Raw genomic sequence first — 16,732 nt, 5'->3', positions numbered from 1 at the left:
GGGGAGAGGGAAAGGGGGAGGGGTGATATGGAGATAGGGGATTAAGAGGTACAAACTATTAGGTATAAAATAAGCTACCGGGCTCCCCTGGTGGCGCAGTGGTTGAGAATCCGCCTGCTGATGCAGGGGACATGGGTTCGAGCCCTGGCCCGGGAGGATCCCACATGCTGCAGAGCAACTAAGCCTGTGCGCCACAACTACTGAGCCTGCGCTCTAGAGCTTATGTGCCACAACTACTGAAGCCCACGTGCCTGGAGCCTGTTCTCTGCAACAAGAGAAGCCACCGTAATGAGAAGCCCGCGCACCACAACGAAGAGTAGCCCCTGCTCACCTCAACCGGAGAAAGCCTGCGCGCAACAAGGACCCAACGCAGCCAAAAATTAAAAATAAAATAAAATAAGCTACCAGTATATATTACACAGCACAGTGAATATAGCCAGTACTTTATATAATAACTATAGAGTATAACCTTTAAAACTGTGAATCATTATATTGTACACCTGTACGTATGTAATATTTTATAATCGACTATAATTTTACATCAACTATAAAAAATTTTAAAAAAGAACAAAGGACTTAGCACAACCTGAATTAAAGACTTGCTATAAAGATACATTTTAATCAAGGCAATGCAGTAATGGCATAAATGATAAACAGATTAATAGAAGAGAACTAAGAACCTGAAAATATACGTATAGTTACATGGTCATCTCATTCTTGACAAAGGTGCAAAGGAATTCGATGGGAAAGAAAAGTCTTTCACAAATGGTGCCGAAACAACTGGATATTCAGCTGGGGAAAAAATAAGCCCCATCCCCTATCTCACACCACATACACAGAGTAACTCAAGATGAATCATAGAACTAAATATAAAAGCTAAAATTATAAAGCCTATATAGGACAATAGTGTTGCAACCTGAAGGATGGCAAAGATTCTTAGCTAAGACAACAACTATAAAAGAAAAAAATGAATAAAGATTTTATCAAAACTAAGAACTTCTATACATATAAAGATACCATTAAGAATATAAGTAGGCAAGCCACAGATTGAGAAAAGATCCATAAACCATATATCTGATAAAGAACTAGTATCCAGAATATATTCCAGAATATATAAGGAACTCCTACATTCAATTCAATTATAAAAAGACAAATAATTAAAAATGAGGAGAAGAATTGATACTCCACAAAAGTTTCTGGGGAGATGGAAATGATAGGTGTTTGGGTTATAGAGGTGTACACAGTTGTCAAAATTGTACAGATAAAATCTGTGCATTTCATTTTATGTAAATTATAACACACATACATATACATACAGGACTATAAAAATAATATTTTCTGAGTAGGGGTGGGTATATGGAGGTACAGGTGATACACAAATGACAGTATTGGTAATTGTTGATCAATGTGATGGCTAACAAGAGAATTTCATTATGTTATTCTGTTTATTTTGTAGATTAAAAAAAAAACTCCATAATAAAGCTTTTTTAAAAGGGCAGAAAACATATAAGGGTATACCTCTCCAGTTAACATTTTCCCATACCTTTTGATTTTTAATACTCAAACTTCATAGAATCTACATCTCTCTCAATACAATATTTTTCAATAAATGCTTATAAAGGAAAAATTTATATCTATACTCCCAATACAAAGCAAAAGATTTTAAACAAAACATTGTGAGGGAAAAGGTCAGAGCTGTATTTCAAGTACAGGATCACAGGAAGATATTTTGAGACACAAACTCAGTGTCAACAAGGAGGATGTCCAGCTTAGATGCTGGCAGAGTTAACAGAAGCCATGTTACTGCATACAAAGCAACTGTGTGTTAGCATCATATTATTTTGTGATTCTGAAGCAATATTAGACACTTTACATCTTAACATAATTATGTGTTACCTATATACAATATCTTTGCTGTGTCTTAGTTGCATTTTAGGAAACTGATGTGTGGTCTGGGGTTGACATGTAATGCATAATTTTTCCTGACTTAATGAGAAATTGGCATATGCTTACTGCTTTGGGTGGAACACCTGCTTTTCTGGTTGGATTACTGATTTTAGGCCTGTCTCTTAAAAACTATAATTAAAACATACATACAGGACCCATGTTTGTGATGAGTTCAAGCAGGTGTTTGATACTGTTAGTAAGTCAAACTTGGAATAAGAATTTCATTAACACTTTTCTTTCAGGCTTTGTGTCTTAAGATTGCATGGTGACTGTAAGAAATTTCTATTGTGCAAATAAAGCAAAATACAGAAATAAATTATATGATGAGGCTGACATAAGGAAACACTCTTCCATAACCGAAGAGCATGTCTTTCCAGCCTGCATTTCAGTATGACAATGAGTGGGGCTGGAAGGGAGTGGGCAAGAAATTGGAAAAAGGAGAGACCAGAGGCCTGGACAACTATCCCAATATGTCATGTAAGGGTCCGAGGGAAAACTGCATTAAGGAGAGTCTTGAGAGGCACTGCTGAAATCCACTGATTCCTTCCAAATGGCATGTTTCTTCCCCTGCATACATTCCTATGCCTATTTTTTTATAATCTTCCACCGTAATTGAGTTCCTTCGAATATTCTCATTTTTACTTTCTCTTTCATGCCACTTTCTCGCCATGATTTTAAGACAACGTGGTTCACTGTAGCGATCCCATACAAAGCTTTTGGGGAGCAATAACGAGGACTGCAATAATAAAAATTAAGTGATTGCCATTCCTCCAAAAGATCAGTAAAAAAATAGATTTTTAGCCTAAATATTTCAGCAGCATAAAGATAATGACATGTGACCGAATAATTCAAAACACTTCCCCCGACAAGCCAAAGACAGAAACAGAAATGGCCAAGAGTAGAGCTCAAAGACTTCACTCCGGGAAACACAGAAAAGAATCAGGCCAAACTATATGAGCAAGGTTTTCCATAATATTTCCTACGGCCTGAAATAAAATCTGAACTCTATAATGGCACTGAAGGGGAAAGCTCTCAACTTGGGCAAGAACAATCTCAAAACAAAAAAAACATTCTTCTTCTTCTTTGGTTCTTAAGAGATGCCTATAACTTCACTGACTGCATTCTTCTTTTAATGAATCCAAGTGGCATTAAATTTGAAGATAAAAAGACTAACAGGGTATTGCACTGTGAGAAACGATCTCAGATTTTTTTTTTTTTTTAGTTTTTAATAGAAAATTTATTTGTTTATTTTATCTTTTTTTTCTTTTGGCCGCGCTGCACGGCAGGTGGGATCCTAGTTCCCCAGACCAGGGATCAAACCCGCGCCCCCTGCAGTAGAAACGTGGAGTCTTAACCGCTGCACCACCAAGTCCTATCTCAGATATTTTAAACTGGCATTGGATTAACTACATTAATCTAAATCTACCAAAACTACAAAATGATGAGAAATTCACTGGTTATTGTCTAGAATCATTATCAATCCAGAACTAAACTCAAGAACATAGCCTTTAGAGCCAGAAAAGCCAGTGTCTACATGTTGATTCTGCCCCTCATGTTTCAGTTTCCTTATCTGTAAAATGGGTATTAAAATAGCACCTACTTTTGTTATAAAAGAGAATGCATGTAAAGAATTTAGCACTGCCTAGCAAATAGTAAGTGTTCAATGTTAGCTCAATTCCCAATAGAGCTCCCCTACCCGTGATTTCTTTTAATAATCTCATCTTTTTGTAACTCAAATTGAATGTAATGCAATGGATTACTTAGGGAAGATGATTCAGCAAAATGCAGACAGCTATTGGTTATAATGCTGTAATGACCAGGGAGACTGCACTTGGAAGAAAGGAAAAATGTATACACATCAGGGGTCCCAGGACAGTTTTCTGTGTGAGGCTGACCACTCAGCCAGCACCACATTCTTCTTTTGACTTTCAGAGCTGTGAATTAGGCTGGAGACTATTTTGAGAGTCAGAAAATGGGGTGACTTTAGCTTTGTATATAGGAAGGTCATATTCAGGACCTGCTCACGGTTTTTGTCAGGTTTGATCAACTCATTTTTTAGCAGCTTTATTGAGATATAATAGACATACAATAAATCACTTATTTAAAATGTAAAATTTGATATGTTTTGACACCACGGACACAATAAAAAAATTTGGTCAATCAATTTATTTTTGCACTTTTAGCTATTATAAATCTATTTTGTTAATAAAACAGAGGAAAAATAATTTTATTGCAATTTTGAAATCCTTTACTGTTCTTTCTTCTCCTCAAACTAGTGTTTCCACAATGGAATATTTTATTCCATGAGGTCTCTTGGGGAATAATTACTTCATTAAGAAGCGTACTTTATAAAATTACATCCATGTATGGTAATCTAAAAGAGCCAATCTAAGATGATAGAAACGTTTGACTGTAAATTAGAATCTTATCTATGGATGCCTAAGAGCTGGTGATTTATTCACTACTGTAGTGTACTTCTAAATCGCATCTAAGTCTTCCAAATATAATTCACTGGCAACAAGCAGAGAGTGAAGGCTCAACCTTTGGGACTGGTGTGGTGGTAGGGACCCTCAGACAGGAGTTTTGTCTTAAAGCAGCTACAGCTACCTGGGTCAGTCATTTAATTTTTACAGTTTCAGTTTTTTCCTCTTATAAAATAAGTATTACTAGACAAAAAGATCTGAGTTCACCTGTAGTTCTAGGTCTTTATCCCTGGCAAATATGGAAAGTATTCATACTTTTAATTTTTAATGGTTCTTAAATAAACCTATTATACACGCGCAAAATTAACAAGATTTAATTTAGACTATGCCGCAGGTAAATGTTATAAAGGGAACGAACTTCCTCCTCTGTCTTGAAGAGTGTGGGAGCCAGACATGCTAGCCCCATCCACTGTGCACTTCTTGTGCCACCACACTGTTCCTTCTGGCTGCCTCTGTCACCTGACAAGTCACACCAATTCCCCACAGGGCACCATCAGCTCTCTATCCCCACACTTTCACTGTAGGGAAGACTATAAATAAATCCTATATTCATATGAAAGCACCATGCCCAGGCCTGTGTATTTTCTGGGACTAATTGCTGAGGGAAAGCCAATAATCTACTGAAAGTATCATTCCAGTCTACATGGTAATTATATGCTAATGCCTTTTGAAATTAATTCAGAACCCCTACACCAGCATCACACTAAAGGGGAAAGAAGCTGAGATTTAATCACATTGTCTTCTGGGAGCTCAATGTAAGATTTCTTTTATACATGAGCCATAAATCGACAGAACTCGCGGACTGCTCTAGCACTGTAACGATGCAGTCCCACAGCAACAAAACTGCTGGCGGGTGTCATGCCAAAAATCAGTCACGGATGGGGCTCGAGTAGAGATGCAGAGTTTCTCACTTCAGAGAAGCTACAGTGTATGTTTGACCATTCTCGTTTCTACTTTCTATAAATTAGCCTCATCTGAGGGTCTAAAAGAAGTTAGATCAACTATAAATAAAAGAAGCTGTGAGCAAGTAATAACATAATGATAAAAACAAAGCAATTATGAGAAACAACATGAGCAAATGGTGGAGTTGGAAGAATAATGAAGACATGGATAACTTTACCTCATTTGACAAAATTAAATGGAGTGTGAATGGGTAAGCAAATACAAAAGGTTTGCTCTAGCCCAGAAATCTCGTAAGCATAATCTAAAAGCCCATTGTAAATGCCTCCTTCGTGATGCAGTGTCCTTCTGCAATCTAATACACTGCTTATCCAAAGAACAGCTATTGTAACACTGCTTCCAGCTTTCCTGGTACTCATCGTTAAATCAATGTCTTATTCTCAGTTCAGAAGCACACTGGATTTGATATTATGCTATATACAAATTCTTCACATATCATAGAGAAATGATTGAAAGTTTTTCTCAGCCCTAAAAATAAACCAGAAAAATATTTCCCACATGAATTTTTTCCTTTCATCCCTGACCTAGAGCCAGAAGCATATGAGAAGATGACTTATAACTCCATAAGAATTCAGTATGTGCACTGTTCTACTCTCTCAGCTTTTCAAGATGCTGCATGGAGCTATGGAAGAAAAAGAAGGTGGCTTCCCTCTGGAACATACCTTCATAGACAAATGTATTAATATAAACAAGCTAAAAGGAACCAAAATACACAAATCCACATGAAAATATTATTTTATAAATATTATCATCTGAAATTCATTATGGTATTACCAGGTGCCAGATACTGTGGCAAAACTTGACATATCTTCTCTCATTAATTCCCATAACACCCTCTGAGGTTGAGGCTATACCATCACTAGACTGTAAGCTCTATGAGAAAAGGACCATGGATTTCGTTCACCAATGAAAAAATCGCACAGTGTTCACATACTTCTTCCTACACAACAGATGCACAGTAAAGTTCTTGCTGAATAAATGAAAAATGTCCAATTGATAAAGGAGGTAACTGAGGGTTAGAGAAAATAAATAACTAGCCAAAGGTCTGTGATGCTAGAATCTGTGTTCCAACATATTTTATTTTATTTTATTTAAATAAGAGACTCAGTGGAGAGTGCAGGGCGATTAACTTATTACCATATTTAATCTTGTTCTTTTCATCTCTGAACGAAGATGAAGTTACTGAATAGCAACAAAAGACCAAATCCAGAAAGTCAAAGGAAGGAATAGGAGGGCCCTGAAATAGCAAGATGTTAATATTCTTTTTCAGTCAGGAGAGCTCTTCTAGCCTCTAGCCTAGAAAACAAATACCTAAAGTTTCTGTCTTTAAGGAAGGAAATGTGATCTAATTAACAGTCAACCACGTGCCATGTACTTTAAGCCCCTTCTGAAATGCAACTAATAACTGAAAGAACTGGGATAAGATAAAGTAGGGGGCTTCCCTGGTGGCGCAGTGGTTGAGAGTCCGCCTGCCGATGCAGGGGACACGGGTTCGTGCCCCGGTCCGGGAGGATCCCACATGCCGCGGAGCGGCTGGGCCCGTGAGCCACGGCCGCTGAGCCTGCGCGTCCGGAGCCTGTGCTCCGCAGTGGGAGAAGCCACAACACAACAGTGAGAGGCCCGCGTACCGCAAAAAGAAAAAAAAAAAAGATAAAGTAGGTCTTCCTAGTCCAGTGCTTACTGCCCTGCAGAGTGTGGACTTTTCTGTACGGCCTGTAAAACACTCTCAGTGCAGCCACAGCTCATCTGTTACCTCTATCTAATAAAATGTCAGACAGAGAAATAAAATACCAGCTCTCCTGTTGGTCTGAATCACATCGGCCATTCCATCTTGAGTCTTGAGAGAATAGAACTAGAGAGAGAATAGAACTAGAATCTTCATGTTCCAAAGTATAGCTTTTGGAACATTTCCATGTACCACATGAGACAGGAAGTATGTGTTTAGGTACATATAATACAACAGAATGATTTAATATACATGATTTCCTAAAGCCTAGGGCATCATAAATCAGGATTCTCGTGGATCTAAACAGATTGGGTTTGGCTGAAGCACCATGGGGAACGCGGTATACTTCAGTGGCTAGAGCATGGTTCTTGGAGCCTGGCAAGCCTGGGTTCTTAGTAACTTATTTCTGTAAGTTACTTATGCAGTTTTCTTATCCACAGAATGGGGATAACAACAGTGCATACCATATAGGGCTCTTAAGAATACTGAATACAAATGTGCGAGCACATAGGTAAAATGCTAGGAGGAACTCAGTAAATTAGCTTCTACTTTCATCTTATTACCACCACTATCACTTCAGTTTCGTTTATGAAGAAATCTCTAAACATGAGCCAAAGGAAATGAACGTGAAGCAATGAATTATATTGGTTAATACACACTGTCACCTTTGATTTTTATTTACATAATGATTATGCTAATCAGTGCTACTACCCGATGTGGGTCCCTTTCATGATGCTATATTACAAAAGAACAAGCAAAGAAAAGTAATTCCAGAAGTGACTTCTTTGTGAAAACAGGTTTTAGATGGGGAGAAACTACTGGGGCTTAGAAGACAGAGGGCGATACTAGTGTCGCCACAGTTGTGTCCGATCAGCTTTAGCTGTAGATATTATTAGGCAAGTCACACTGTGGATGACTATGAATTCTATTCTGAGTCTGAAGAGGAAACTGTAAAATGAAAAATTAGTAAAGCCCTCATTTTAAGTAAGCAGTCTGACACTCGGTACCTCTGTGATTCAGCTCCCCCAAATGTCCAAGTGTTGGAGCATTTTATCCAAGAGGCCTTAGAGCACACTGGTTAACAAGGAGCTAAGAAGTCAAACTGCCTGATACTGAATCCCAGCACCTCATTTACTTTGTGACTTCAGCAGTAAAGCTACGTCTGGTACCAAGTACAGATTGCTCTTGTTACGATTGTTGTTATAATTTTTTTTTCATTTTTGTTATGCGACAATCTTTTTATGTCTCTTTTCTTCCTCTAGAATGTGAGCTATTTGAATGAAGGGACTGGATGTATTCATCTCTTTGTGTCCAGTCTTAAGAGACGCTCAAAAAACTGTTAGCTGAATGAGGAACAGGCAAACAAATATCAAACTAAGATAAATTCAGAGCAGAAACCCTGACTTTAAGCTTAGAAAATGAGGATAACCTTTTCAGACTATTGATGAACTCATCCAGAGCAGTAGCAGAGGATCAGTCATCTTCTGAACTTCTCTTATCTTTCTCCTATTCCTAAACAAGAAATCTTATTCCTTAACCTGTGGCCTTAACCACATCACCAACTTCACAGATATTAACCAATCCTTGACAACCAGTTCATAAAGTTTTGTCGGCTATAACACCTTCACAAAAAACTAACTGACAACAATAACAAAAAGAAATGTCATACTTACGGTTAATTCAGAAGCTGAAGAGGATTTTGATAAACACTAATAACATCAGATTAATCACAAATTAGTTTTGAACCTTTTGGAATTTATATTTAAAAACAAACCCTATTCTTTTAATGTGTTTCCATGAGATTTTACTTAAGGACCCCTAAATTATTTTGTGAGATTAGTTTTTTTGTTTTTGTTTGTTTTGGTTTTGTGTTGGTTTTTGGCCATGCCACACAGCATGCAGTTCCCTGACCAGGGATCGAACCTGTGCTCCCTGCAGTGGAAGCATTAAGTCTTAACCACTGGACCGCCAGGCAAGTCCCTGTGAGATTAGTTTTTACTCAAGCAGCAAACAGCAACTGTAAGCAACAATATGATTTTTGTTCTCGCTTAGGAAAATGATAATAAATAGTTGACGAAAATGTAATTTATAACATTCTTCCCCTTCACTTCATTTTCCTATACAATATCCTCTATACCCCTTCATCTCACCAGAACAGAAACTCAGGATATATGCCCCTAGATGGATGGATATATTAGATACAGAGTATATAAATATATGGATGGATTTTGCCCTTATGTGATCATTATAATGAAAGTAACTGGACAGGTTTTATTAGAAGAATCAAATGAGCCTAATAGGAAAAAAAAAAAGAAAAGAATATATGCCCCTCACCTCCAACAGTTCATCTCCAATATGCATTCGCCCGTCCGTGGCAGCGGGTCCTTCGGGGTTAATTCCCACCACAAATATGCTCATGCGTGACCTGTCTTTGTTACCAGCAAGGCTGAGTCCAAGTCCATTCTTATCCTTTTCAAGTTCAATAATGTGCAATTCTCCAGGCAGGTCTGCATATCTTTGCCTGATTTTTTCTATTTAAAAAAAAAAAAAAGGTAAAAAAAATTTAAATAGAGCACTTGAATCTATATTAGCAAGATACTGGCATTTCCCCATCTTTGATGATGCCTCTACAAAGAACCGTCCCTTCTTGAGAGCGAAGTACTTGAGGTCATTCAAAGTCTTATATATAGGTTACAGTTAAAAATTATTTTATCTCCATCTAACAAGGTTGGCTCACCCATAAAACCTTCCCTGATTGTTCAGGTTCACACTGGCCTAGACTTTCTACATATTATTTTCTTACCTAAGAGAGTCAACACAATGTGGTGGAAACCCTAGCCTCCCTGCACTACCCCGCCACCCCCCAACTTCCAAAAAAAGAAAAAGGGAAACAAAGAATATATACTGATCACCAGCTGTGTTAACAAGCAAAGTGTTTGGTCTTGGAGATATCGTGCTGAACAAAACAGACATGGTTCTATTCTCATGGACTTGCAGTCCAGTAGGAAAGAAAATCAACAATTAATTCTAAATAATTACATTTCTTTAAAGTATACAAAGGGTACAAAACAATATTGGGTGTTATGTGAGTAAAAACAAGGGGAACTAAGGATGTTGATTTTCTTGTCAGATCTGAATTCAATACACAAATCTACCACTTACTCAATGTCCAATAATTAATACATTATATTACCTCTATGGAATTCCACTTTTTCCTCTTTAAAATGGGTATGATAATACCCACTTCATGGAAGTTGGGTAAATTAAATAAAATACACGTTAAAGAACTTAACGGCTCATGACTTACAGGTATTTTATAATTCTTTTATTTGATCTTCTGTCTCACCTTGCAATCTCCACTTTATGCTCTAAATTACCTATTTTAGGATTTGGCTGGTTATACTTCACTTGTGTCGATTCTGTGCAACGAAACCACACTGGCAGGTCAGTGTTGGGAATGATACTGCTTTAGACATGCCTTGTACCCCACACAGCACCAGCTCAGGCCAGGTGTGCTGCCAGGGCTCAGAGGTTTGCTGACTAATCCATCGTGTGATGTAATCATCTTATCAGCTGAATAACCAAGCAGTAGCTTGTGACTATCCTGAAACTCTCTACGCTCTAACACTTGACTTAAGTTCGTTGTCCTTAGAAGGAACCTTCCAAGTTGAAAACTTAATTTGAATAATTAGTGTTAAGGGGTAGGGGAAGGAAGACAGCCTAGTCCATTTCATCACTTTACCAGATATAACCTTATATAACCAGATATAACAGATATGCCTTATAAGAGGAGATAAATTTAAACCCATAAAAGCTATTTTATGCATAAATTTATATTGAAAGAATGATAGATGACTGCTTATTTATTCATTTATTTATTTTTTAATGACTGCTTATTTTATAAAGAGGTTAAATCTGCCGGCTTTACAAGGATTTTGAAGAGAAGCTTAAAGAACTTTCACTGATAATGCTTATTATTAATAATAAGGAACACATTTAGCAAAATACAATAAAACAAAGAACTTGCAATGTAATAAAACTGTCCTCTAATTAGAAATAAAATTATTCATATCAACACTGAAGTAAATAAACTCAAAGTATTTTTGTTGGTCAACTACTAAGAACAAGCCACTATGTGGGTACCTTAACAGAGCATACAAAACACATGGTACCCTCAAGATGCTTTTACAGCAAAATAGGGGAAGCAAACAAATACAACAAATATTAAACAACTACAGTTATGTAAATAGAAATTCCAACCACTACAAGTGCTGGTCACTGAATAAATACTAAATGATTAGTGAATTAGGTCAGTGAATAAACATTAAATTAATTGCACTAGAAATAATTGCTTTTAGAGTTCTAAGAATTGATATGGCTAGAAGAGATTTTATGGAAGAAGCAGAATTTGAGAATGTTTTTTTCTCTTATTTTTTAAATTAAAGTATAGTATAGTTGACATACAATATTATATTAGCTTCAGGTGTGCAACACAGTGATTCAACATTTATATACATTACAAATTGATCACCATAATAAGTCTGGTAACCACCTGTCACCACACAAAGATATTACAATATTATTGACCATATTCCCTATGCTGTACATTGCGTCCCATGACTTACTTATAACTGGAAGTTTGTACCTCTTAATCCCCTTCACCTATTTTGCCCAACCACCACCCACCTCTGGCAACCACCAGTTTATTCTCTGTATCTATGAGTCTGCTTCTGTTTTATTTAGTTTGTTCATTTGTTTTATTTTTTAGATTCCGCGTTTATGGGAAATCATACAGTATTTATCTTTCTCTATCTGACTTGGTGTAATACCTTCCAGGTCCACCTGTGTTGTCACAAATGGCAAGATCTTCTTTTTTATGGCTGAGTAGTATTCCACTGTGTATATATATACCACACCTCTTTTACCCATTCATCTATGGATGGACACTTAGGTTGTTTGGCTATTGTAAATAATGCTTCTATGAACACTGGGTTGTGTATATCTTTTCGAGTTACTGTTTTCATTGTTTACATAAACAAGAAGGGTTTTGAATAAGGTACAGAGTTTGGTTATGTGAAGAAGAGTCCTGGTAGATGTAATGACAAGGGGAAAAGCATCTATGCAGGTGGGTGAGGAAGAGAACGTGAAAGCCCATCTGGCTTTGAACGGAAAATTGTTTGGGTTAGTGGGTGGGTGACAAGAAATAAGAGTACAAGGTTAAAAGATTAATTGACAGTTTGTTTACAGAAATAATATTCCAGGGCTTCCCTGGTGGTGCAGTGGTTAAGAATCCGCCTGCCAATGCAGGGGACATGGGTTTGAGCCCTGGTCCGGGAAGATCCCACATGCCATGGAGCAACTAAGCCTGTGCACCACAACTACTGAGACTGTGCTCTAGAGCCCGTGAGCCACAACTACTGAAGCCCGCGCACCTAGAGCCCGTGCTCCACAACAAGAAAAGCCACGGCAGTGAGAAGCCCACACAATGAAGAGTAGCCTCCGCTTGCTGCTACTAGAGAAAGCCCGCATGCAGCAACAAAGACCCAATGAAGCCAAAAATAAATAAATTTTAAAAAAAAGAAATAATATTCCAGTTTATGGACTCTGCAGAAGTGCCTTGAGGTACTCTGGGGATGGGGCCTTGGGGGGACACTCGATTTAAGACCTGTTCTCCCAGATTCAACCAGAGCAGTTATACTTTCACCTGTATTGTTTACAGGATTTATAGGGTAAGATGGTTAAGAAATGATACCACAGTTAATGAAACAAATAAAACAAAATTTTAACGCATACTTCTCAGAAAATAATAAAGCAGCAAAAGATTAAAAAAAAAAGAAACTGAAGACTAACAACATAATAAGCTCAAGGTATTATATGTAAGAGACTGTGACATATGACAGACAGAAAGTACACATTTTGGGGGAGGCACACACAGAACAATTACAGAAACAGACTGTGTATTGGATCATAAAAGAAACTTCAATATGTCTCAAAAAAATCAATATCATACAGGCTGTGCCTTTGGACATAGTGCAATAAAACTATGAAAAACTATAATGACAAAAAATAACTTTAGGGCTTCCCTGGTGGCACAGTGGTTGGGAGTCCACCTGCCGATGCAGTGGGCATAGTTCGTGCCCCGGTCCGGGAGGATCCCGCGTGCCGTGGAGCGGCTGGGCCCGTGAGCCATGGCCGCTGAGCCTGCGCGTCCAGAGCTTGTGCTCCGTGGCGGGAGAGGCCGCAACAGTGAGAGGCCCGCGTACCGCAAAAATAAATAAAATAAAATAACTTTAAAGCTCTCTTGTGTTTGACATAAATTAATAGTTAATAATAAATTAATGTTAGTATTAACATAAAGATATTTTCAAAATAGTGCTGAATGAAATGGGGAAAAAACAGAATGGGGTCAACATCATTATGTAATAATATTTATGCGAATTAACATTCTGCACAAAAACCACAACACATATTTTGCAAGTGCACATACAAAAACACAAATATTTAACACATTAGTATGGTTAATTATACTGGGTGTAAACAGACAGGAATACAAGGGAGCAAAGAAAACCAAACAAGGACTCTCAGATGGCCAGTGATGGTAACATGCTATGAAGGATTATATTTAGTGCAATCTTCTGCCCCTGGGGACTGAAAAAAAGAATGAGCTGAGAAAGGTTTTAGTGTTAAATTAATATAAAAAGACTTCCAGGTTCCAAAATGTGTCTGACTTGTTCAACCTTCAGAGAAAAAAAATAACCTTTATGGCCATTAACTATACATTCAACTGCTTAGACATGTAAATGATTAATGACACGAGGGATCCTCCTTTGGTAAAATGTGGCTCTATCACAAATGATGAACAACTCAAATTGCGCTACCAAAGGTGAATCTCTATCAATGCATTCTTGTGGCTGAATAGAAACAGCAAGGGCTAAAGGGTCAGAATTTGGTTCAAGTCCTAGCTGAGGCACTTAACACCACTGGTTCCTTGGACCAAATACTGAACCTCTACTAACTTATTTGTAAAATAAGGTTGTTACCTTAAAATGGATGTTAACTAAAAATTCCTAGGACATACGGTCCAAATGTTAGGGGAACAACACAACCATGATTTCATTTTCATCATTTAGTTATATTGAGGTTTTAAGTTAAAATTGGTGACAAAGCTACTTTTTTCTTCTTTAACCTTGTCTATCTTGAGGAAAACTGAGACTTGTGAAAGGAAACAGTGGTTCCCCATGATGGCATGAAGGAAGCAGGCACACAGTCCTCCAGTGGGAATCAGGAGAGGAAGGGGCTCTAGCATCATTATTCCCCGGATTCCCTTCTTTGAGTTACTTATATTGAGGAGTCCCAAGGACAACTTCTTGAGGAGCAAAGGAACAACAACACTGTTTCAAGTGATTGTCCCATGGTTCATAGGTCATTGAGGTGGCTTTAAAATTGTGTGCCAGCCAAGTGTGGAATTAAAACCCTTTCCACAGTTTCAGTTTGGGAAGATGAAAAAGTTTTGGAGGTGGATGGTGGTCACAGTTGCACAACAATGTGAATGTACTTAATGCCACTGAACTGTACGCTTAAAAGTAGTTAAGGGGCTTCCCTGGTGGCACAGTGGTAGAGAGTCCGCCTGCCGATGCAGGGGACACATGTACGTGCCCCGGTCCGGGAAGATCCCACATGCCGCGGAGTGGCTGGGCCCGTGAGCCATGGCAGCTAAGCCTGCGCGTCTGGAGCCTGTGCTCCGCAACGGGAGAGGCCACAACAGTGAGAGGCCCGCAAAACGGAAAAAAAAAAAAAAAAGTAGTTAAAATGGTGTATTTGTTATGTATATTTTATGACAATTATTTAAAAAAAAACAAAAACAAGACCCTATCTATAGGCTTAAAAGACCCTTCAAAAAATTGGTTCCCTTATCAACATTCCACCAAGGGACTAAGTTGTAGATTTGTTACCCCAAACTTTTGAAACCTCCAGCCCTATTTTTCTGGCCAATTGTTTTGTTATGACACTGGCATATTCCCATTTTTTCAATTAACAAATATTGACTGAATCCAAATTCATGTCAGGCTTGTGACGTGAAGGGCACACTACTGAATTTGTTTTCAAGGACCTTAAAATCTATCATTGAAGACAAGCATACATATCAATAATTCTAATTCAGAGAGAGAAAAACTATGAGAAAAATACCAGCAGCTGAAGTCACCCATCCATTTCACTGTGTCGTCAGGAAAACCAATTAATGTCTGCAAACTACACTGAATATCATAGATATTCTAGCCAACTCTCATTCTACTGGTCATATATAACTTCTCCTGCATAATGCTCAAAACTCATTTTAGCTGACATTTCCAGTAATCCTGCATCCAACTTCTTCCAACTTTATTTACCTAAACATGGGTTATTCAGCTTTCCTTGACTTTTAAACTTATCTTTTTTTTTTTTTTTTTTTTTTAAATAGGAGAAGGGGGTAAGCTCAACAGAACAGAGCTCAGCAAAGAAGCAAATCCTAGAACAACTAAGAGCTGAGTATCCTTGAATAGTTATGAAGTTTCAGTAATAATTTATTGGGGACCTGCTAAGTTGCAGAAACTGCACTAAAATCGTCCAATAAATTTTCTCCATTTATGCTAAAAATCCACCCTATCAGGTAGAAATTATCATCACTGCATCTAGATGTGGGAAATAAGACTCTGACCTTGCCAAAGGTCACCCAGCTAGAAACTGATATCATAAGGATGCAAACCCAGTTTTGTCTGTCTTCACAGTACTATCTGAAAGTATCTTTTTAGATTTCTGCTTTCTTTCTATTGCCCTATCCTATAATATAAACTCCACGAAGTTCCTTGTACATGTAGCACACTGCTGTCTTCTGCACTTAACAGTGCCTGACATATATTAGGTGGTTAATATATACAATATACGCCTGTTGGAAGCATAGACAGATGATTTCTAAGGTCTTCTTCAATTGCTCTGCCTACATTTCTGCCAAACCCCAAACAATGCTACATAAAAGCCATCTGAGACCTAAAACCATTAGACACATGCAATTTGTTTCAAAGACAATGCATTCTTTCAGTTAAAGGAAGTAGAAAAATGGTTTGTTTCTTCTTTGGATTTGTATTCAAAAGTAACAAAATCCATTAGGACTATGTATACAATATATTTTAAAAATCAACTCTATTAAACTGAAGAAACTCGAAAAGCAAAGAGATTGATACTGTATCTTTTCTTTCTTTCTCTCTCTCTCTCTTTTTTTTTTTTTGGTGCATCATGAAACAGGAAGAGCAGTAAGACAATAAAAATGCCAGATTCCACATATATACAATGGAATATTACTCAGCCATAAAAAGAAATGAAATTGAGTTATTTGTAGTGAGGTGGATGGACCGAGAGTCTGTCATACAGAGTGAAGTAAGTCAGAAAGAGAAAAACAAATACTGTATGCTAACACATATATGGAATCTAAAAAAAAAAAAATGGTTCTGAAGAACCTAGGGGCAGGACAGGAATAAAGACGCAGCCCTAGAGAATGGACTTGAGGACACAGAGAGAGGGAAGCATAAGCTGGGACGAAGTGAGAGTGGCATGGACATATATACACTACCAAATGTAAAAT

At 37.6% G+C, this 16,732-nt stretch overlaps 1 protein-coding gene across 7 annotated transcripts in view; it reads right to left on the bottom strand.

The window, feature by feature from the left end:
* PATJ (PATJ crumbs cell polarity complex component) overlaps positions 1-16,732 on the bottom strand; it is a 356,331-nt gene that overhangs the window by 138,000 nt on the left and 201,599 nt on the right. For all 7 annotated transcript variants that reach the window (XM_060022954.1, XM_060022983.1, XM_060023011.1 and 4 more), the window contains one exon: positions 9,451-9,647. In XM_060022954.1, coding sequence (XP_059878937.1) covers positions 9,451-9,647 — 197 coding nt within the window. The remainder of the gene's footprint in view (positions 1-9,450; positions 9,648-16,732) is intronic.

This window comes from Delphinus delphis, chromosome 1, assembly GCF_949987515.2.
Source record: "Delphinus delphis chromosome 1, mDelDel1.2, whole genome shotgun sequence".
NCBI lineage: Eukaryota > Metazoa > Chordata > Mammalia > Artiodactyla > Delphinidae > Delphinus > Delphinus delphis.
Note: the sequence above shows the minus strand (reverse complement) of the source record. Positions and strands in the feature narration are given on the sequence as shown.